The sequence below is a fragment of the Impatiens glandulifera genome, chromosome 9, assembly GCF_907164915.1.
Source record: "Impatiens glandulifera chromosome 9, dImpGla2.1, whole genome shotgun sequence".
In the NCBI taxonomy this organism is placed as follows: domain Eukaryota; kingdom Viridiplantae; phylum Streptophyta; class Magnoliopsida; order Ericales; family Balsaminaceae; genus Impatiens; species Impatiens glandulifera.
Genome location: NC_061870.1, coordinates 34,822,320 through 34,845,149, shown reverse-complemented (window position 1 = coordinate 34,845,149; position 22,830 = coordinate 34,822,320). Strand labels below are relative to the sequence as shown.

Below are 22,830 nucleotides of genomic sequence, written 5' to 3'. Positions count from 1 at the left end.
ATTATACTCTTATTTTCTTACATTACATACATACATGATACATACCATGTAAGCTTTCCACCTAAGGCTTTTGCAACCATCAAAGGATTCATGGCTCTAACTGGAGCCTTTAGGAATCATGAGCTCAGTCTCACCGGTGATGAAGACAGACAAGATCCGTTTCGCTAAGTGCTTAGCACTTAGCGAAACGCTAAGCACTTAGCGAAACGGTAAGTCCTTAGCGAATCTTCCCTGAAACGGAACTCATATGATCCAAGATTATATGCAAAACCCATTAATGAACCACACTTAACGAAATGGTCAAATATGAACCAAATAACAAATATGAACCCACAAATATGAACAAATATGAACCAAATATGAACCAAATATGAACGAAATATGAAAAGGTTTTGAAATGAAGAAAATGTAAACATGAACATAACTGTTTATCAGATCTTAAATGAACATCTACCTCGACGACCTTCAAATCCTTAGAATCGGAGATCTGCATACCCTAAACCCTAGAATCGGAAACCTGCATGCAAAATAGATTTAGGGTTATAAATCTTGTAAATCTGTATAGATAAAAACATAAATGGATTATGTTGGAAGATCTTGTAAATCTGTATAGATCTGTATAGATAACCGCCGCCGTCCGTCGTCGTTCGTCGTCGCCGCTGGCCGCCGTGAAGGAGAGAACGGGAGAAGAGAGAGAAAGAAAACTAAGAAAATGAAAATATTTGAGTATTTATACTAACCCTAATCCACTTCGCGAAACGCTCGCGACAAGGGCAAAATCGTCCAAAAAAAAATAAAATCACCACGAGCGCAATTAAATTATTAAATTACCACCAGGTCAAATAACCCAGTCTTTAAGGTCATTTCGTCAAATTTCCCTTTGTTATGAGTGGACAGTGCGAGCTCAAAGAAGGCTAAATTATTTATCAGCACAATTTTTATTATTGTTATTTAATTTTTTAAAAAGAGAGGCCAACCAAGTTTATTTTAATGGTATATTTGGACGGTGGATTGAAATTAAAATTTAGGTTTTGAATTTTAATTTCAATTATAATGAAATTGATGTTAAATTAAAATTCAATTTTTATATTAAAAAATTGTATATTTGTAATTTAATCTCAATTCTTATATTAAAAAAATATATAATAAAAATAATTTTAATATATATTTTATATTTTATTAAAATATTAATTTAACATAATCAATTAAGATAATTAAGTGTTAAAAAACTTTATTAAGTTCGATTTTAATTTATCAGATTAACTTAATAGATTTAAAAAATAAAATATATTTATTCAATATTTTAACTTTCTAAGTTAAAAACAAAATATCAGTTAAATATGTTATCTTCTCAAATTAAAATATTATATATATATATATATATATATATATTATATATTATATATTATATATTATATATTATAGTTCAATATCTCAACTTACTAAATAAAAAAATAAAAAATAAAAAGATATTGGTTATATTTTAACATCCTAAATTTAAAAAAATAAATTTATCAATTAAAAACTTTAATTGTGTTTAAATAATAAAATAATAAGTTATTTTGTTTGAAAAAACATTAAAAAAAATTATAATTACAATTCCCACCTAAAAAGAATAAAATTGAGAACTATAAAATTACAATATATCTAATTTCACTAGAATTTAAATTCTAATCTAATTCTTAATATTAAAAGGTTTACCAAATTAAGAATTAAAATTAGACCCAACATTTTTAAAATCTCGAGTTGATTCTTAAAATCTTAGGTTTAACGAGTTTGATTTAAAAAACTATTAAATATATAAACTCTTACTATTTGAAATTTACAATAATAAGATTTTACAATTTTACAAGTTTATAAATAATTTTAGTTTTACGATTTTATACGATTTTATGTTAAAATAAATAAATTTATATTTATAAATTAAAAAATTTTTTATTTATTTAAATAAATAAAACAATATAATTCATTTTGTAAATATAATTTTTGTATAATGTTATTTACTTATTATTATTTTTTATTAATATTATATTTAAATATATAATTTTAAAATTGATTAGTATAAAATAATTAATTATATATGCAAATAAAAATAATATATAACTAATATATTTTTAAATTAAACTATATTAAGTAAACTCTAAATTTTAGAGGTTTATTATTAACCATTGATTTTATATAAAATCTCGATTTTGAGAGTATTGATTGAACCTTCCAATTCTAATATTAATTATAGGCATACACATCCATTAGTTTTATTTAAATGAAAACCTCAAATCCAACTGGGCCTAGGCCCAATTCAGTATATGATAAGAAATAGAGTTCTCGACTGACCTCAAAGATTATAAGTTCGAGTCCGTCAGACGACAAGTTCTGCGTCTGGTTATGGTTAAATGGTTAAGTGTATTTGCAGGCTATATACTTAACTCCCTCGTGACCACATTTTTCGTTATAAAAAAAAGTTCCCGACTAACTAGCATTCCGTGTTATATTCACGGTCTAGAAGAAATATGTCAAAATCGAGAGTTTATGTAAAATCGTTAGCCAATTGCAAACTTTTAAAATTTAGAGTTTACTTAAAATTGAAATTGTAAAATCTTTATTTAAAATAATATTTTTTTTAGATTAAAGTATTTTATATTATTCAATTTTAAAATTTTATATATTTAAATATAAAATTAATAATAAATAAACAATACTATTAAAAAAAAGTATATTTACAAAATTAATTATATTAATTTTTATTTATTTAAATAAATAATAATTTATTTTTAATTTTAAATATAAAATTGTATATTTTAGCATAAAATCAAAATTATTTATAAACTTGTAAAATCGTAAAATTTTATTATTTAAAATTTAAAATCTTAAGAGTTACCTATTTAAGAGTTTCTATAATTATAAGTTAAGAAATAATTTTAAATATATTAGGTTACTTTAAAAATAAATAAACAAAATAAATTAAATTGGGAAAGTAAATTTCAAAAAATGTTATACTAGAAAATAATTTATTTAAATGGGAAGCAAATCATCAAATTTTTAATTATAGTATTCATCCGATGCATATCTATATATATATAATGATGCTTAAATTTTAAAGTGTCCGGATTGACGGGTCGAGAGCTGTGGTTAATTTGGATACTTGGGTCGGATTGTGGGTTGACCCGTTTTTAAATTTAAAACGGTTAAAAATATAATTAAAAATGCTAGAGGTATGTTTCGAACTTGCAACCTAACAAAACAAGTACAAGTCTTTAACCAACTAGGCTACAAAGACTTTATATTTTAAATTCAACACCAAATTTGATAAACGCAGGACGTTTTAATATTAATATAAGTTCAACTTTTTAACTAACTAATCTATATATATATATAATGATGCTTAATTTTTAAAGTGTCCGGATTGGCGGGTCGAGAGCTGTGGTTAATTTGGACACTTGGGTCGGATTGTGGGTTGACCCGTTTTTAAATTTAAAATGGTTAAAAATGTCCGGATTGGTGGGTCGAGAGCTGTGGTTAATTTGGATACTTGGGTCGGATTGTGGGTTGACCCGTTTTTAAATTTAAAACGGTTAAAATAAAATTAAAAATGCTAGAGGTATGTTTCGAACTTGCAACCTAACAAAACAAGTACAACTCTTTAACCAACTAGGCTACAAAAACTTTATATTTTAAATTCAACACCAAATTTGATAAACGCGGGACCTTTTAATATTAATATAAGTTCAACTTTTTAACTAACTAATCTATATATATATAATGATGCTTAAATTTTAAAGTGTCCGGATTGGCGGGTCGAGAGCTGTGGTTAATTTGGATACTTGGGTCGGATTGTGGGTTGACCCGTTTTTAAATTTAAAACGGTTAAAAATAAAATTAAAAATGCTAGAGGTATGTTTCAAACTTGCAACCTAACAAAACAAGTACAACTCTTTAACCAACTAGGCTACAAAGACTTTATATTTTAAATTCAACACCAAATTTGATAAACGCGGGACATTTTAATATTAATATAAGTTCAACTTTTTAACTAACTAATCTATATATATATAATGATGCTTAATTTTTAAAGTGTCCGGATTGGCGGGTCGAGAGCTGTGGTTAATTTGGATACTTGGGTCGGATTGTGGGTTGACCCGTTTTTAAATTTAAAACGGTTAAAATAAAATTAAAAATGCTAGAGGTATGTTTCGAACTTGCAACCTAACAAAACAAGAACAACTCTTTAACCAACTAGGCTACAAAGACTTTATATTTTAAATTCAACACCAAATTTGATAAACGCAGGACGTTTTACTATTAATATAAGTTCAACTTTTTAACTAACTAATCTATATATATATAATGATGCTTAATTTTTAAAGTGTCCGGATTGGCGGGTCGAGAGCTGTGGTTAATTTGGATACTTGGGTCGGATTGTGGGTTGACCCGTTTTTAAATTTAAAACGGTTAAAAATGTCCGGATTGGCGGGTCGAGAGCTGTGGTTAATTTGGATACTTGGGTCGGATTGTGGGTTGACCCGTTTTTAAATTTAAAACGGTTAAAAATAAAATTAAAAATGCTAGAGGTATGTTTCGAACTTGCAACCTAACAAAACAAATACAACTCTTTAACCAACTAGGCTACAAAGACTTTATATTTTAAATTCAACACCAAATTTGATAAACGCGGGACGTTTTAATATTAATATAAGTTCAACTTTTTAACTAACTAATCTATATAGGTGTTGAGTAAATGGATACTTGGGTCGGATTGTGGGTTGACCCGTTTTTAAATTTAAAACGGTTAAAAATAAAATAAAAAATGTTATCCGTAATTTTTTTTCACGATTTTTATATTAATACTCGTGCAAATGCACGGGAAAATTATTCCTAATAATATAATTATGACGTTTCCTAATATTCGTTAAAATATAGTTTGTCGTGAGTTAATCGTTTTTCTCAAAAATTTACGATTTCGATAACTAGTTAAGTACCATTTTTTCTTATATTTTCTTTATTATAATAATAATCTCCATTCAATAAATCAAACATAATAAAAAAAAAAAAAAGACTAAGCAAATTAAAATATTTGTTTATAATTTTACCATCTTCATATAAGTAAACATATATGGATACAAAAGAAAAACACTTACAAAAAACTACTAGTAATGAGAATATAATGTACCTAAATATGTCTTGGTATTTGATGGTGGGTTCTCTTTTGATGAGACATAGAATTTGAGTTTAGGGTTTAGGGCTGACTATATAGTAGGTTTGAAACGATTCTCCACAAATCCAATTGGTGGCATATAAAAAGATTGTTGATCGAATGATGAGAGCTTTGTATAATGATCATTTGAAAAATCAGAAGCATGAAAACAAGAGGAGGGGGAGGATGAAGGAAAGTTTTGATCAGTAATTTCAAAACCAACAGCAACAGGAGGAAGGTTTGTATATTGGAATGAATGGAGTTGTGAATTCTGATGAGGTGAAGAAGAAGAAGATGAAGAATCAATATTTTCAGAGAAAGCAGGAGAATAATTAGAAGAAGATAATACGTCAGGAAGAAGAGCTGAATCGGAATCCTCATCTTTGAACTTCACAATATCAATATCATCAATCTCATTATCGGTTCTTCCAGGTAACTGAATAAAAAAAAATAAAAATCAATCGACAACTAACAACATAGTTTGAAGAGATACGAGAGAAGAAACTGTCGGTTACCTTTTCAGTCCATGATTTTTTCTTGAATTCAACTTGTTCTGAGTTCACGCTGTCGCCGTCGCCGCCGCAATTGCCCTCTTCGGGCGGTGCTGATTTTGATTTCATGGCTACAATTGACATATTTAAATCCTTAATTTTGATTATTATTATTGGAGAAACCCTAGTTAGATAATCAAAAGCCTTTCGAAAGATAAATAGAAAAAAAGGATTAAGAACAAATAGTGATACCAAATATATATATATATATATATATATATATATATATATATATATATATATATATACCTCTAGAAATCCAAATATTCTATAGATATCAAATAAAATAAAAATTACTCTTAAAATCCGAATATTCTATAGATATCAAATAAAATAAAAATTATATATGTAATATTAGGAATAATGATATGGGATGTGAATGTCCGGATTTTTTTTTTAAATATACAAATATATATTTATAATATATATATATATATGTATATATATATAATTTGTATGTATAAACATTAATAAAAAAAACATTAAATAAAATAAGAATTTAATTTAAAAAAAAAAAGATAGCATGTTCACTGAAGTAGATTATAAAAATATAAAAGTGACTTCTATATATATTATTTTGGTAGGGTGTTTATCAATTATCATTATTAATTTCAAGACTTCTATATATATTATTTTTAATTATAGTTTTTTAAATTAATCGTTCAAAGTTTCAAGTGGAACAATCCACAAACAACAACCAACTCAATATACACATATAACTTTAGTTTTGGGTTATTATAAATTAAGTAAATGAAATTATTGATTAAAATAATATTTAAAAAAAATAAAAAATTCTGATGATTCCTAACCAACAAAGTTAAATATATCCACCCTTAATTATAACATTATACATAATAAATACAATTAAGCATAAAACTATTGTAATAGGTGTAATGTAAAACAAGTGAATGAAAAAGAGAGAAATAATTTTTAAAATGTCACAAATGGAGAGTACTTCAATTTATAAATTATGGAAGCTTAAAATATTTAGAGACAAAAGAAAATATATTATTTCTTATAAATAGACACAAACTTTCAACATTAACCCCGAACATATAACCCATGTAGTTGCATTTATTTTAATAATTTAAAACATTTATAACCCAAATACCACAATATATAATTAATAAATATACCACAACATTTAATTTGTTTTTATTAATTATAGCCATCATTCTAGATCTTGATCATCACATTTGGACATTAGGATTGAGTTGAGCAAACTCAAAAAGCTCTTCTTTCTTCTCAAAAATGGCCATCTCTTTTTCATCCAAACTGATCCAAGCCTCCACTCCATTACCATCCTTTGTATCTATCAACACAATAATGTTCCTCATTTGTGGTGTAACTCCACATACCCATATTGGCTTCCCCCACCCAAAATCAACTTCATACAATCCACTCCTACACCAGCTTGTGCACCTAAAAATATCCTTGTTTGTTATGAAATGAAATGCCCATTCTCCCAAAGTCTTCATTACTTCCATAAACCCTTCTTCTCCTTTAAGCTTAGCCGCCTTCACTTCACGCATCTCCTTCATTTCTTTCCTCATCCCCGCCACGATTTCGTGCAGTTTTATCTCCTTTTCTTCGATGAAAACCGGGTATTGCCACAAGAGGTTTCCGACTGAGTATTTTGATAGAGGAGGTTTCATCATGCTTCTGATGTTCACTGTCTGGAAGAATATGGCCGGTGTATCGGGCTCATCATCATGAACATCGTCGGACAATACTACTACTACTTCTCTCGAGGCCTCAACTGCATTTTTCAATATGATCGCTAAAACTACCTGTAAGTATTTAATTATATATATATAGTCAAACAAAATAAATTAAAACCTATAATGTTTAAATTAATTTTATTTGTCTACAATGGTCCACATTAATTGTATTCTCCGAACTAAATTATAATTTCCAATTAGACTTTTAACACTTAAACTAAGTGCGCTCGTTTTGTTTACGTTTAACCTAATTTTTTATTTATATAAAACTAAATTGTAACATTATTATCTATTTAATAAAATTTACTCTATAACAATATTAACTAGGAGAATTGCAAAATCAATTATTGAAGGTACATGCTAGAATCAATTATACTTATAATAAATTCAATTTGGAGATACTATACCTCCACTTTGGATGATGCTTGTTCACCGCCACCATCAGCCTCTATCTTTGCCTTCAAGGCGGCGATTTTGTCGCCTTGAAACACAAATCTTTGAGACTTCGACGGTTCCATAAAAACACCTAGGTCCGGTATCATCAGCTCCTCTTTGTGGGGTAATAGGGACCCACCGATGAACTCGGGCATAACTTCCTCATTACCACCACCATCTCCTCTTGAAGTTGTAGTCCACGCCTTTAGTAAGGCCAACAACATGTTGATGTCGCCGAGCTTGTGAGAAATGCTTGTAGTGATCGCCACGCCGCCACAATCAAATATATTGAATTGGAAGATTATGACCGCGTTTGAGCATGACTCTACGCTGTCCTTGTCTGTGGAGTGGAGCTTATTAAGTAATAGCATGTCGGGTTTCTTGAGCATGTCTTCCATCTTGCAGTTGACATGGGCTTCGATGAAGTAAGCCCCTTCGTCGTTGCATTCGATGGTGGAAGGGTCTTTCACTTGACCGGCCATTGGATAGAACTTGGGGAGAACTTGAGATAGTGAGTCTCGTAGGGACCTGCATGATCGATCGAATGATCGATTTGTGAAGAAAATGAACAAAAGAAACTATATGTAATTGGAACTACTATAAAAAAGAGAAGGGTTATTTTTATAACCTGAACATGTCGGAGGGATTTCTTTTGGCGTCGGGTGAGAAGAAGAAAATGCCAGTGCCATAGATTTGAGGAGTCATTTGGTCTAAAAGAGATAGTTTCAAGATCCTTTTGCTTTCAGGGGTTAGAGTGGATGGCTTGATGATGTGTTTTGAAACAATATCAACTTTAAATCCATTCATTCTTAATTTCTTATAATCTGATCGATGTTTGTTTTCCTGGGTGTGGATTGAATTATGGATTATGTACACGCATCTATTTATAGTAACTTTCAAATAGCAAATCTCTGTTCCCATTCATTGACTTTGTTATTTAAAATACCTTATCTTATATAGTGACTTTATTTATTGTCTAATCAAAATTTATTTTATTTTTGACTTTTTTTTTTATATGGAAATGGTCTCAAGATCAACTTCAAAACACTCATTACACTCATTGTCACCATAAGAAAAATGAATAGTCTCTTGTTAAGGGTCCGAATATTATAAGAACACATTTTAAGGCCATTCAAAGTCTTTTCGTATCAATTTGTGCTTTATTATAATTCGCCTCGAGGTTACCGATCTAAATCACCTGTTTTAAGTGGTTTTTCCTTATTTGACTTGGGCGGGGCAATGATGATATTTGTTTTCACCGGCCCGACTCTACTCCACTTCCACCCAAATTCTCTAACACTAATAAACACAATTAAATATATAACATTCCTATGATTTTTTTTTTTCTAAGTTTTTTTTTCTTCATAATATTATTATTTTTTTTTTTATATTGCAATATATATTATATAAAGACATAGTATAAAGAATTGATTTTAGAGAATATTATATAAACATTAATGTTCTGCGAAGATTTTTCGAAACCGAAGGAAGCGAGGATAATGTTAAAACAAATTTTCGAAATAGAACAAAACGTGGATTATAATTATACCCTTTTTGTCACAATTGTCTACTTGTAGGGTGTTTGATAGATATCCTAATAATATAAAACATGGAGGTTATTTTTTCCAACTTTTACCATGTTTCAATCTCATCTATTTCCAAAATTAAGGAAATAAATCATGAATTTGATTAGACAAACGCACATAGAACTTTCACATTATCATTTAAGATTCCAAAATAACCAAAACAACAGACATACACAATTTAGTTAAAAGATTCATATACAATGCAAATTATAATTACAATAGTTTATAGTAATCTAATTGCACTTGTTCTTAAATGCAACTTCAAATCTCAACTTCCATCTTCCCCCTAATAAGATTTATTGCATTTTTTTATTATAATTAAACAGGTGATAAAATTAAATATATAAGGATATCCTTGTTGAGTCTCTCCGGTTTGACTATGTGTTGATGCAACTCCACTGGATATGAGAGTTCAACTTCCATCTTCCTCCTAATTTCTTCATTAATTCAATGGGTCATGACCCTATATTAATAATTCTCGGGGTATATATATTTGGTTTTTAAATTTAATTCATTGATGGTAAATTGATCCCTATATATATATATATATATATATATATATATATATATATATATATATATATATATATATATATATATATATATATATATATATATATATATATATATATATATGAAAATACTTTGTTAAGATAATTTCATGTTAGAAAAAAAATTTGAGAGTCAAAGATTCATCCAAAATTTTATTCTTTGGATGGACGTTATTTATTGTGAAATTCTAACGGATGATATGTGCACGAAAAAATGTTATATTATGACTAGTCGATCGTATGTGTCACGAAGATGTTGAATCGACAACTCATTAATTTTGCAATGTCGATCGGTGACTAGTATTTTTTGGAGTCTTTTGTACAGTATTATTGAGATTTATTGGGTGATGTCCGAGTCTTTTGGTAGTTGCTAAGAAGTTTGGATTGATGCGACTGATATGACAAACTTGTTGGAATTTTTATGGTCACTTGTATAATAAATAATTGTGCATATGTCATATTTAATATAAGCCAAAATAATGTGATCTAATGTGAAATTAAGTTTATGGCTTATGAGTGTATTTGTCATGAATATAAAGTGAGGATACCTAAGTGACATTTCTAATTTTATGAAGGGGCTAAATTAGAAATTGTCAAACCATATTAATAACTAACTTATTGTTGGTTATATGTAACGGTAATGGTCCCCATTTGAGGTAACGTCAATTCTCTTTGCGTCCCCATCAACAGAGAGAGAAATCCATTGACTTACTCATCAAATGGAAGAACCATTCCATATAAGGAAAGTTTAAGGAAAGAATCATTCAATCCATGCAAAGTTTAAGGAAAGAGAAGATTCACTATTCATGCGGTTAATTAATTAAGGTACGCTTCCGCTGCATTAAGATTTTAATTTCTCACATATTAAATTAGGATCTAATTAGGATAATTCTAACAAAACTTACATATTTGGGTTATCGTCCAAATTATTCTTTGTTGGACTATCTGATTTGAGAGAAATCGTCGAACTTTTAATGATAGCAGTCGTCCGATGCGTATCATTCATAATATCATTATTATAACGTTTTTTGAAATTCGTTTAAGAAAGTCAGTAGAGTCTGAGAAGTTAATTGTTTTCTCGAGAATTTATGAGCTCGATAATTTATTAAGTATTTTTTTTTTCATGTCAATATTTGTTGCTGTGCTTCAAATATTTTTTTACATTTTTAATATAGATGGACCTTTTTAATATATATATATATATATATATATATATATATATATATATATATATATATATATATATATATATATATATATATATATGGATTGTTTTTTAAATAATGAAACGATAAATCATGATCATGGATGAAAAGTAGATTGATCATATTTAAGTATAGCCACTTACAAATACAATAGATTGTTGCGTGCCACCTACTTTTTTTTTCACTAACTTTGATCCATCAATAACATTAGGTTTGATATTTGGTATTTTTTATTTATAAAAAAAACTTAATATATTTTTTCATTTCACTTCATATATTTCATTATTTTTTATTTATTTATCAAAATACTAAAATATATGTAATTTAATATATTCTCTCATCTAATTAAAGGATAAAATAATCATTAAATTTTTTAAACTAGTTTTTTTTTTTTTTAAATTAAGTCAAACATATTTTTATTCAAATTCATATAAAACCCAACATCAAACAAGCTCTCTATATTGTTACATGCCATCTACTATGGTTTTGACACTTACCTTGATGTATTGGCTTGGCTCTTGTAACGGTTGGATAAGGATTGAGGAGACTAAAAGTGTTAGTAAGCCTGCCTTAGTGCGGACTTAGTAGTTAATATTAATAAATCATTCTTTAATTTAATTTCATTAAATTGTAATAGGTTAATTTGTTACGTTTGTATTATTAGATAATTTTTTAGTTTGTCTATTAAAATTTTATATTTAGTTATATTCTTAAAATAATTAAATTTAACTTTTTTTACAATTTTATGATATTAATATTTTATAATTTTATAAATTATTTTTAATTATAAGATTTTATATAACTAAAGTTATTATATTTATATATATTAAAAAATAAGTTATTACATATCAAATAAAAACTTATATAATAAAACACTAAAATATATCAAGAGGCAGAAATCATATTTAAGAAAACAAAAGTTATTAGTACAATTGAATTGAAAACAGGAAGATAATATTCTTTCTAAATTAAAAAACAAAATTATATCATTAATGGTAAGACTAATTATTATTGTAGATTAATTATATATGCATATATAATTAGTATTATTTTAAAGTCTTACCATTTTAAATATTTTTTATAAATATAAAATGACAAAAAAAATTAAAAAGGGTTAAATATTAAATTTATTTATATTTTAAGTTAGAATTCCAATTTTATCCAATGGATTTTTTTTTTTATCATGGTAGAGGTCTGACTTTCAAATCCCACGTTTGATTAGACTCATGAACTATTAGACAATAATTTTTTTTTAATAATAATTACTTATAATATAATTTGGAAACAACTCAACCAAAATAATATTTTTTAAATAATTAGTTATGGTTTACCTTTATAAATAAATAATTTTAATATATATATAATATTATTTTTAAACATTTTAATAAATTTAGATATATTATTTTTAAATGTTTAATATATATATATATATATTATTTTTAAACTTTCTAAAAGTCTATTTTTTATTTTATGTTCTTCACATCATTTAATATTTGTTTAAAACATTTTTATTGTCAAAAATATTATTTACTTTATAAATATTAATTATTAAAGAATTTACAACTAATATTAAAAATAATATAAATTATAAAAATTATAGAAAATATCATATTAATCAACTATATTAAAATGATAACATCTTAATTAATTATTTGATAAAATATTTTAAATTAAGTGTATTTTTTATTAATCCTCATTTTTTTTTTTATAAAATTCAAAATTAAACTTCTTATAAAATTTAAAAATAATATATTGTAAATATTTTATTTAAAATTATTTATTTTATAAATTTAAATAAATTAAGGAATTATTTAAAAAATATATATTTTAAATAATAATGACTTTTTATAAAATATTCTTGTGGTCTAGGAATAGTGCTTCTCTTAGACGTTGGCTGATTCAGATTTATTTTATTTTAAAATATTAGTGTTTAAATATTAAATAAATACAAACCTTACATTTTGGATTATTTTAAAATATGCATCTATCACATATTACATTTCAGCATCAATCACATAATTTATATATTTAAAAAAAAAACTTTTATTTTATTATTAATTTTTTTCACACAAATAACTTTTTCTTGGAAGATAGCATGACCGATTAAAAATATTTAGTTAGAAAACTTTTAACATTTGAATTATTTTGGTGCTGCTAATTTTTTTATAATTTAAATAAAACAAATTATTTAAATAATCACACTATTTATTAAAAATAACCCTATTTTGAACAGGCTTAATGGAAAAATGGAATATTGCCTCTTCGAGTCCATGTCTCATTTTGCCAGCTGTATTTGTACATGAACTGGACTTGTTTGGATGTAGATTAAAATTATAATCTTATTTATTTGAAAATAATAATTGGTGATTATTTTAAATAAGTATAAAATATTTTTAAAAAAAATTAAAATATATTAATATATAAAAATAAAAATTATTTTAATATTTTATTTAATAAATGGAATGATTTCACATCTAAGATGAGAAAGTGAAATAATAATTTTTATTTTTTAATTATTTATTATAAAAAAAACTTAAATATGTTAGATTGACTTGGGTCTTGTTTTGTTTGATATAGGTTATTTATAAACTATTTATTATATAATAAAATAGTAAGCAAGCCTTACTTAATATTTTATAAAGTTTAAAAATAATTAAATATAACAAATATTTTTTTACATCAAACAAGTTTCTTTCTTACAATTAACCGAAAATCAAACAAGACCTGAACGAATTTTAAAGTGCAGCAATTGGCTTGAATCCTCTGCCTCTCTCTTTCTCACCATATATAAAGTAGGCGTGGGAAGGAGGATTCAATCAATAATCATTCAGCAATGGCGGCGGCGAGCAACCCGGCTTTTGAACCGGATCAGGACAAACCGATCGATCCGAAACTGGAATTCGCCCAATTCGCAGCGGGGTGCTTCTGGGGCGTGGAGCTTGCTTTTCAGAGGATTAATGGGGTTGTGAAAACTGAAGTCGGTTATTCTCAGGGCCACGCTGCGGATCCCGACTACAAGCTTGTCTGCACCGGATCCACCGGCCATGCCGAAGTTATCCGGGTTCAATTCGACCCATCTGTCTGTCCTTATTCCAATCTCCTTTCTCTCTTCTGGTCTCGCCATGATCCCACCACTCTCAATCGCCAGGTCAGTAGTCAAATCTCAAAACCCTATTCTCGTTAATTTGATTCATAAGCTTAATCGCATTGCGTCGCGGCGATAGGGTAACGACGTGGGCACCCAGTATCGATCAGGGATTTACTACTACAACGAAGATCAAGCCAATCTGGCTCGTCAATCGAAGGAAGCAAAACAAGAGGAGGTCGAGATCAACATCGTAACTGAAATCCTTCCGGCGAAGAAGTTCTACAGGGCGGAAGAGTATCATCAGCAGTACTTGGAGAAAGGCGGCGGAAGCCATGGCCGGAAGCAATCGGCCGCAAAGGGCTGCAATGATCCCATCCGTTGCTACGGTTAACGGGTCGGATCCAATACTAGGTACAAACAATAAAAACTCTTTTATAATGAATACTAAAAGAAATAAAACAAGTGACCTGAAATATAAATACTTTTATAATTGCATTCATATAATAATATTGAGCTTGTATAATGAAAATATTAATTATTGCATTAAACCATATCATATTATATTATAGTGTTTCAATTAAAGTTCATCATTTTTCTCTATAGATGATTTGGGTTCTTTAAGGTTGTTGGTTGGTGATAATTTGGTAGGATAAGAAGCTTCCATAGCTATGCCACACAATCCTTGTATTTGCGATACATCGCGCTTCATTCTTATGTACCCTTTTTCTCCCCAATCGGTTCCCCAAGAGTTTTTCACGATCCAATACTTTTTCCCGAGTAAGGTCGCACCGTACCCTACGATGGCTACACCGTGGTCCAGTTCTGTCCCACATGTACCACCGGTATACACGCCCTGAACGATCATCAAACACTTAGAATTTGAAACTTATATTTAAGATTATCATAATAAAATGTAGTTTACCTCGGAGTAATGCTGGAAATCGGAACCACTGGCATCTATAGCAACCGATATAGGTTGGTTGGCTGCTGCCTTAAGAAGTGCTTTCTCATCGTTTACGGGTACATCCTCGTAACCATCAATCGTTACCACATGAGAGGTCAACTGCCAGATATTGATTATTAACATGAATCCATTATCTAGATGAGATACTTCGACAAAATAAAAGTAATTTATAGACAGCTTTTAGTCTAGTTCCATAACCAAAAACCTAAGATTGTACCTTGGAATTGTCGCAAACACCATCTGCCGCTAGGTAAGGATAGTCTTCCTCGGATGTGATGCCTCCATTTTCCTTGATGAACTCGAAAGCCAAATCCATGAGCCCTCCACTGCATCCGCTGTTCTTTGACCTATCACAATCGACCAATTCTTGTTCGGACAAAGAAACAAGTTTTTGTGTCTTGATTTGGTTCACACCCTCAACTCCAACAATCGTGGAAAAAGCCCAACAACTCCCTATATCAATCAAAATGAGAAAAAATTCACTCATATAGACACATGATTGAGGATTACAAACAAAAATGAAAACTATATGTGATACAATTACCGCATTGTCCTTGGTCCTTCACGGGGGTGACAGCACCCTTCTTCCTCCAATCCATAGACAACGGAATATTTTCCATATTCTCATACATAAAAGTTCGGTTAGCATCTCTAACCCCGTTTAACATCCTATTATGTTTAATCTTGGAGCCAGCATAGATACTTCGGAATTCATGACTAGTCATGTCCGAGAACTTGTTCAGCTTCAACTTGTATGGCTTGTCTAGCTTGTTAAACTCGTGAACGTATCGAGCATTATGTTTGAACACGTTGAAACGCTGTTTCTTCTCTTGGAGGCTATTCGAGGTAGTGTGGTGGCTTCTCCATCTCTCGTATAACTGCCAGAGACCCTCCTCCGTCTCCAACTCCTTTTCATGGAAATCGAAACACTCGATCATTTGAAGAAGAAGAATTAGAAAGAGGGCAAAGAAAACAATGAAAGATTTAGAGAATGCCATTGCAGGCTATATTGTTTGTGATATGGGTAATGGTAGTAAGCCTAGTTTATATACAAAGGAATGGAGATCAAAGAAAGAGATGAAAATGGATTTCTTGGATTATTTGAATGAACAATTTACCAGAATTAATCTTGCTTGGCAAGATGGATAAGTGAATTAAGTTTTTTGATATTATAAGAAAGACAGTTACACATACTTAATTAATTAAGAGAAACTGAATAAAATGTTAAATTGATCTAGCTACCAATTCGTAACATATATGGTTTAATTAGTATTATTAGAATGAAGTGATTATTAAATAGTTGGAATAAATTAAATTAAAAAGCAAGTAAATACAAATTGAAGAAGAAAAGATATAAGGGGAAGGCATCGATCATTTTTATTGATTGTTTAATTCTTCAAGGCATAAACACTTTGCTTAAAAAAAAGAAACAAACAAGAATATGTAATCGACTTACTTATTACGTATCTTATTTAAAGTAGAAAATTCTTAACCGTTAGGAGAATTATTAAAATGTAGGATAAGACCATTTGTCTAATTCCTACATCTTAATTGATTTATTAATTAATTATATTGGAATTTTCTAACAAACTTTAGGATATTATATATATATATATATATATATATATATTTGTAATGATTTATGTAATTAAAATAAAAATTGTTTAAGCTCAATCATATAAACATAACATGAAAAACAGAGTTCAAAATTAAAAGAAAAAAATAATAAGAATAAGAATAGCCATGAGTTCTTATATGTTTCAAATCTAATCTAAGGTCATGATATTGTCATTATTGTGAACTATTATTTTAAAAGTTATTTTAAGGATTTTGTAAATTCACAATTTGATGTGATGCAACAATTTTGTTTTAGATTTGTCATAACCTCTCCCAATCCTTTGCAAAAGCCTTTCTCAAAATGGAATCCAGTCCAGTTCTCCAATCATTGGATAGTAAATTGGACTCTTATGAATGCTCACCTAATATCTAGAGAGTCTAATCTTTGGGCTTTACAAATGTTTCTTTTAGTTTGTTAAAAACTACTCTTATTCGATTAGTTATTTCTTAAGAATATGATTTAGAGAAATATTTCAACAACAAAGTTATAAGATGGAATAACAAATCTTGATTGAATCTATGTTTACTTCATGATACAATCTAATCATAGTAAAACTTCATAGGGTCTGATTAAGATTAACCAAGGTTTTGAAAATCGTTTCGGTCATCAACCCGGTTTTTGTGGTGTACTTCGGTCCGACCGGTTCAACCGGTTAAACCACTGGTTGAACCGATTTTTTTTTTTTTTAAAAAAATAAATTTAAATATATTAATATATAAATTATATATATAGATTAGTTAGGCATATAAAAAAATGCTCATTGAACTTAATAATTGTCAATTAAATTTAATAATAACTAAATTTAATAATTATATATATAATTCTTTCTTTTCTCTGTTTCTCTTTACTGTAATAATTAATAAATTAATAAGTAATAATTAAACAAAGAAAATAGCAAAACAAAAGTAAAAACAAAAAAATAATAAATAATAAATTAATAATATAGGCTCACAGTCATAGCTCAATAGATTGAATAAGTGAATAGTACCAACAAAGAAATAATTAAATATTATTATAATAATATTATAATAATAATTATATAAATTTTATAAAATTTACCTTTCCAACCGGAAAAAATCGGTTTGTTTTTCAGGTTAGGCCGGACGGTCGGACCGGATAACCGTTTTGAAGATAAAACTCGGACCGCTCATCAAACCGTTTCGCGGTCGGACCGGTTGGACCGCCGGTCGGACCGCGTATTTTAAAACATTGTGATTAACTATCTTCAATGAGTGGCCCGACATTCAATGCCCGTCGAAACACATGGCTACCCGGTTGGTTAAATTGGTTAAATGCTATTAATGAGAATAGTAATTCATTATTAGGTCTTTAATACTTTTTGGTTCATCATGTTATAAATTTATTTTTTTTTTTAAAATGGCTATGTTCGAGAGAATTTTGTTATCGTTCATGAGATTTTGTTCCAAAAATGGCCATGTGCAGGAGTGGATTTTTTTTTGAAAAATTAACATGTTACCCTATCATGACTCATACTCATAAATTAATTCATCAATTAAAATACATTTTAACTGTTTTTATTCAATTTAAATTTTAAATATAAAAGACAATATTATAGTCCAACTTTGTATATCCAAGATTTTATGAAGGTTGGTTTTAAAAGACTCAAAATAGGACCCTTAAATTCTAAAAAGTATAGGGTATTTAGGTTAATATTAGGGTTTTTTTAAACATTTGTTATAAGCTTACAACATCATCTTCGTTCTCACAATTATATTTCCATTCTCACCATCATTTCACTTAAATATATTTATTTTATTTATATTAAATTTAATTTAACAATTTATTCCACAAAAAAATCCATTTTTTTTATTTATTATATCAATTTAAAATTTTATTTATTTATATTTTTAAAAATTATAAAACTTAAAAAATAAAAATATAAAATATTTTTAGTTTTTGTGAAACTTTTAAATTGTCAAGTCTTTATTTTGACTTCTTTTTTCTTAATAACTTTCAATATTTACGTATAAAACAAATTGTAATTAATATTTAAAAGATAAAATTATATTATTTAAATAATAAATATAAATAAAATTAATATATATATATTTAAATTTGTGACTTTAGATAAATGTTTTTGTGTGTAAAAAATATATTTTTAAATTTATATATTATTATTATAATAATAATGTATAAATTAATTTAATAATTAAATTATATAAAAAATATGAGAAAATATTAAAAAATTTGACGTGAGAAAATTATATAAGCTTAAAACCTTTGAAAAAAACCAAAATATGTATAATCTCTAATCTTAATAATTAGTCAGTTGGTTATAATAGTAAGGGCAGAAATGTAATTTCGTTATGGGCCCCCAAAGACCATACATCTTCCACGAACATGAAGACGAAGTAATAAGAACGGCATACAATCGACGACCCGGTCGGAATTCATAAATTCATAAATTTATATATATATATATAATCATCAACGTCTTCAAAATGTGGCGGTGGTTTCCATATTTACAGTAATCAAAATCACGGCCAGTCTCTACCGCCATAGATGGCGACCTTATTCCGTCTATCTCTCCTCCTCTTCTCTCTCTTATCCATCTTCATACTAACTCATGCCAGACTCAATCTCCACCGTCCAGATCACGACGCACTTCAAATCTTCAAAAGAATTATTCAAGTCAACGGCCAATCCCTCCACCATGAAACCGCCTGCCATGCCGCCGACGGCATCTATTGTGAACGACGGTTGGTCAATAACACCCACGTGCTTCGAATCACCCGCATCGTGCTTGAATCTCATCACCTACATGGAACTCTTTCTCCGGCTATTGGACGCTTATCGGAGCTCCGGGAACTCTCTCTTCCTCATAACTTTCTTTCCGGGTCTATTCCACCTCAGATCTCCGATTGCAGGAAGCTTGAGATTCTCAATCTGAGAAATAATCGATTCTCTGGTAAAGTCCCGCCGGTGCTTTCTTCTTTGATTCGTCTTCGAATTATTGACTTTGCCTCTAATGAACTCAATGGGGATCTGAGTTTCCTCCGTTACTTCCCTAATCTTGAAAAACTTTCACTTGAAAACAATAAGTTTTCCGGGAAAATCCCCAATTCAGTTCAATCGTTTCTGAATCTCCAATCCTTTAACTTCTCCGGCAACAATGGAATTTCTCTTCCCAAACGTTACATCTTGTTAGAGAATTCCAACACGAGAAGTGACGGAGCAAGTTCAATAGCAATGACACCTTCGTCTTCACCTTTAGCAAGCAAGAATTTAAACAGCACGGATTCAGGTCCGTCACCGTCACCGTCAACATCCCCGGCGGCCGAGAACAAGAAGAAGAAGAATAAACACCCAACAACATGGATTCTGGGTTTCGTTGCCGGATTGGTCGCCGGAACTATCTCCGGTTTGCTATTCTCACTTCTGTTCAAAATAGTAACTTTCATCATCCAAGGCAGAGGAAAGGAACCGGGTATTGTAATCTTCAGTCAGTCGATTAAGAATACAGAGGATTTAGCCTTCCTTCAGCAAGAAGACGGTCTGGCATCTCTAGAGCTGATCGGAAAAGGGGGTTGTGGAGAGGTTTACAAGTCGGAGTTACCAGGAAGTGATGGAAAGTTAATTGCGATTAAAAAGATCATACCCGTCAAAGAAGGGTCGGATCTAAGTGATGAAGAATCAAGATTTCTTGACAAGAAGATGCGGCAGATCAAATCAGAAATTCAAACCGTGGGTCAGATCCGTCACAGAAACCTCCTACCTCTTCTAGCCTACGTTCCTCGTCCCGATTGTCATTTCCTAATATACGAATTCATGAAAAACGGCAGTTTACAAGACACTCTGTATCTAGCTGTTCAAGGTAAAGTTGAATTAGATTGGTTAGCCCGACACAAAATCGCAATAGGAATAGCAACCGGTCTTGAATACCTTCACTTAAGCCAAAGCACACGAATTATCCACCGAGATTTAAAACCGGCTAACGTACTTCTAGACGACAACATGGAAGCTCGAATCACCGATTTCGGTCTGGCCAAGGTGATGCCAGACGCCAACACACACATAACCGCGTCCAATGTGGCTGGAACCGCGGGTTATATCGCGCCTGAATATCACCAAACGCTGAAGTTCACTGACAAGTGCGATATATATAGCTTCGGCGTTCTTCTCGGGGCTTTAGTGATGGGTAAGTTTCCTACTGACGAGTTCTTTCAGCAAACCGCTGAGCCGACACTGGTTAAGTGGATGAGGAGCATCATGACTTCGGAAGAACCTTTAAGGGCGATTGATCCGATGATGATTGGAAATGGGTTTCATGAACAAATGCTACTTGTACTTAAGATCGCTTGCTTTTGTACTATAGACGATCCAAAGCAGAGGCCAAACAGTAAGGAAGTCTGCGTTATGTTGTCTCAAATCAAGCACTAGAAAAGGGTTCTATCTATTAATGTGCAAATGTTTGTTTGTTGTACTAACTTACGTGACAATATTTCATTACCAATATGTTGTTGTAACTTGTATCAAAGTAAATTAGGCATGGCCTCATGGGTCTAAATGTAATAATAAATCAATATGCAATATTCTGTTGCCACGTTTTGGGTAATGTAATGAATCATATGTAAACAAAAATGTATCATTTATTTTGCTAAATTGGTCAATATAATTATAGATTCTTTTTTGTTGCCAAAAATATAGTTTTTAATCTCTTTTAAAAATATATATGTTTTCCTTTAAAGAAGCATTCACTGACACCAATACACCAAAAAAAAACATTCACAAGAAGTTTTCATAATTTGTTTCCTCCATCTTTCATGTTTACTTTGACCGATTTATTTGAATTGTAAATATGTCACTTATTACATAGAATTTCATTTCTTTTTCTTTGATCTTGTGTCTTCTTTGTGTTAATTTTAGCTTATAATTACCACCCATAATTTATATAACTTTTTACTTTCTTACAAAAATGTATGACTTTTTCTTATAGTAAGTTATTTGCTATTAGAGAGAATAATTTCAATCTATCTTATGTTCAAATAAAAGCAAAATATATATGTTTTTTTAAGAAGTTAGCAAACTTATAGTTATTATTAGGGTGTAACCACGTTCATACTTAACCTAAGACATCTCGGTGAAATACATTAATCCTTCTTACTTAAACCAATATATTTTTTATAAGATCTTATCCTTATGTCTTTTTTTTTTTAAATAGAAAGTTAACCTATGTTAAGAACTTTACTTCAACTTAAACTTATTTTTTGTGTTCTTATTTATAAAGAATGAATAATCTAAGTTTAGTTATGAATGAACGGCGTATAACACAATATAACAAGATTTAGTAGGCTAATAGCATTATCATCAATTATTTCATCCCATCCATGATGACTCTTATCAACTGAGAATTAGTAGCACCTTTATATAAATAAATTTACATTTATTGTTTGTTACATAATTCACATTAAAGAATGTATAAAAAGAAAAATGTTATTGTCATATTGGATCAAATTCTAATTCTAGAAGTCTTTTGTTGACTAAATTACATGGCATGAGTAAACTCCATAGAATAATAGTCAAATAAATTGAAAAGTAAAGTATAAAGTTAGGTGTTTAAGTCTTTACATTCATATTATTTAAAAAATGGTTGTATTTTTCTACCATTTTCATTTTGTACCCATTGTTCATAATTTCATACAGGGAGGGCTTATATGGAAATCGTTATATAATTGTTTTATATTTAAAATAAACTGGTTTACAGAAATCAACTTTTCTTTGTCGATGCTCATGCGTTCAAGTTTGCCATATATTCAAAGTTCTTACGTTGTATATATTTTCATTATCTTATTTCACGTGATAGCTGCAAACTAATTTATAATATAACTATTTATATTTAAAATTCTGACAACATCAGTAGTTAATGGTCAAGTTCAATGACTGATTTGATGCAATTTAA

General features: G+C 28.9%; 4 protein-coding genes across 4 annotated transcripts; 2 read left to right on the top strand and 2 right to left on the bottom strand.

Annotated features, from left to right (window-relative positions):
• Positions 1–6,932: 6,932 nt before the first annotated feature.
• On the bottom strand, positions 6,933–8,705 carry LOC124916327 (acyltransferase Pun1-like). The gene is made up of 3 exons (XM_047457051.1): positions 8,527–8,705; positions 7,871–8,426; positions 6,933–7,532 (listed from the first exon to the last, which is right to left on the bottom strand). The coding sequence occupies exons 1-3, from the start codon at positions 8,703–8,705 to the stop codon at positions 6,933–6,935; spliced, it is 1,335 nt and encodes a 444-aa protein (XP_047313007.1).
• A 4,773-nt stretch (positions 8,706–13,478) lies between these two features.
• LOC124916326 (peptide methionine sulfoxide reductase-like) lies at positions 13,479–14,746 on the top strand. The gene is made up of 3 exons (XM_047457050.1): positions 13,479–13,552; positions 14,037–14,388; positions 14,465–14,746. Exons 1-3 carry the CDS (start codon positions 13,479–13,481, stop codon positions 14,717–14,719), a joined length of 681 nt encoding a protein of 226 aa, XP_047313006.1. The 3' UTR covers positions 14,720–14,746.
• A 159-nt stretch (positions 14,747–14,905) lies between these two features.
• Positions 14,906–16,290, bottom strand: LOC124915404 (vignain). The gene is made up of 4 exons (XM_047456113.1): positions 15,837–16,290; positions 15,510–15,745; positions 15,251–15,391; positions 14,906–15,181 (listed from the first exon to the last, which is right to left on the bottom strand). Exons 1-4 carry the CDS (start codon positions 16,288–16,290, stop codon positions 14,906–14,908), a joined length of 1,107 nt encoding a protein of 368 aa, XP_047312069.1.
• A 3,027-nt stretch (positions 16,291–19,317) lies between these two features.
• Positions 19,318–21,497, top strand: LOC124914794 (leucine-rich repeat receptor-like serine/threonine/tyrosine-protein kinase SOBIR1). The gene has a single exon (XM_047455403.1). The coding sequence runs from the start codon at positions 19,434–19,436 to the stop codon at positions 21,309–21,311; it is 1,878 nt and encodes a 625-aa protein (XP_047311359.1). The 5' UTR covers positions 19,318–19,433; the 3' UTR covers positions 21,312–21,497.
• Positions 21,498–22,830: the final 1,333 nt, after the last annotated feature.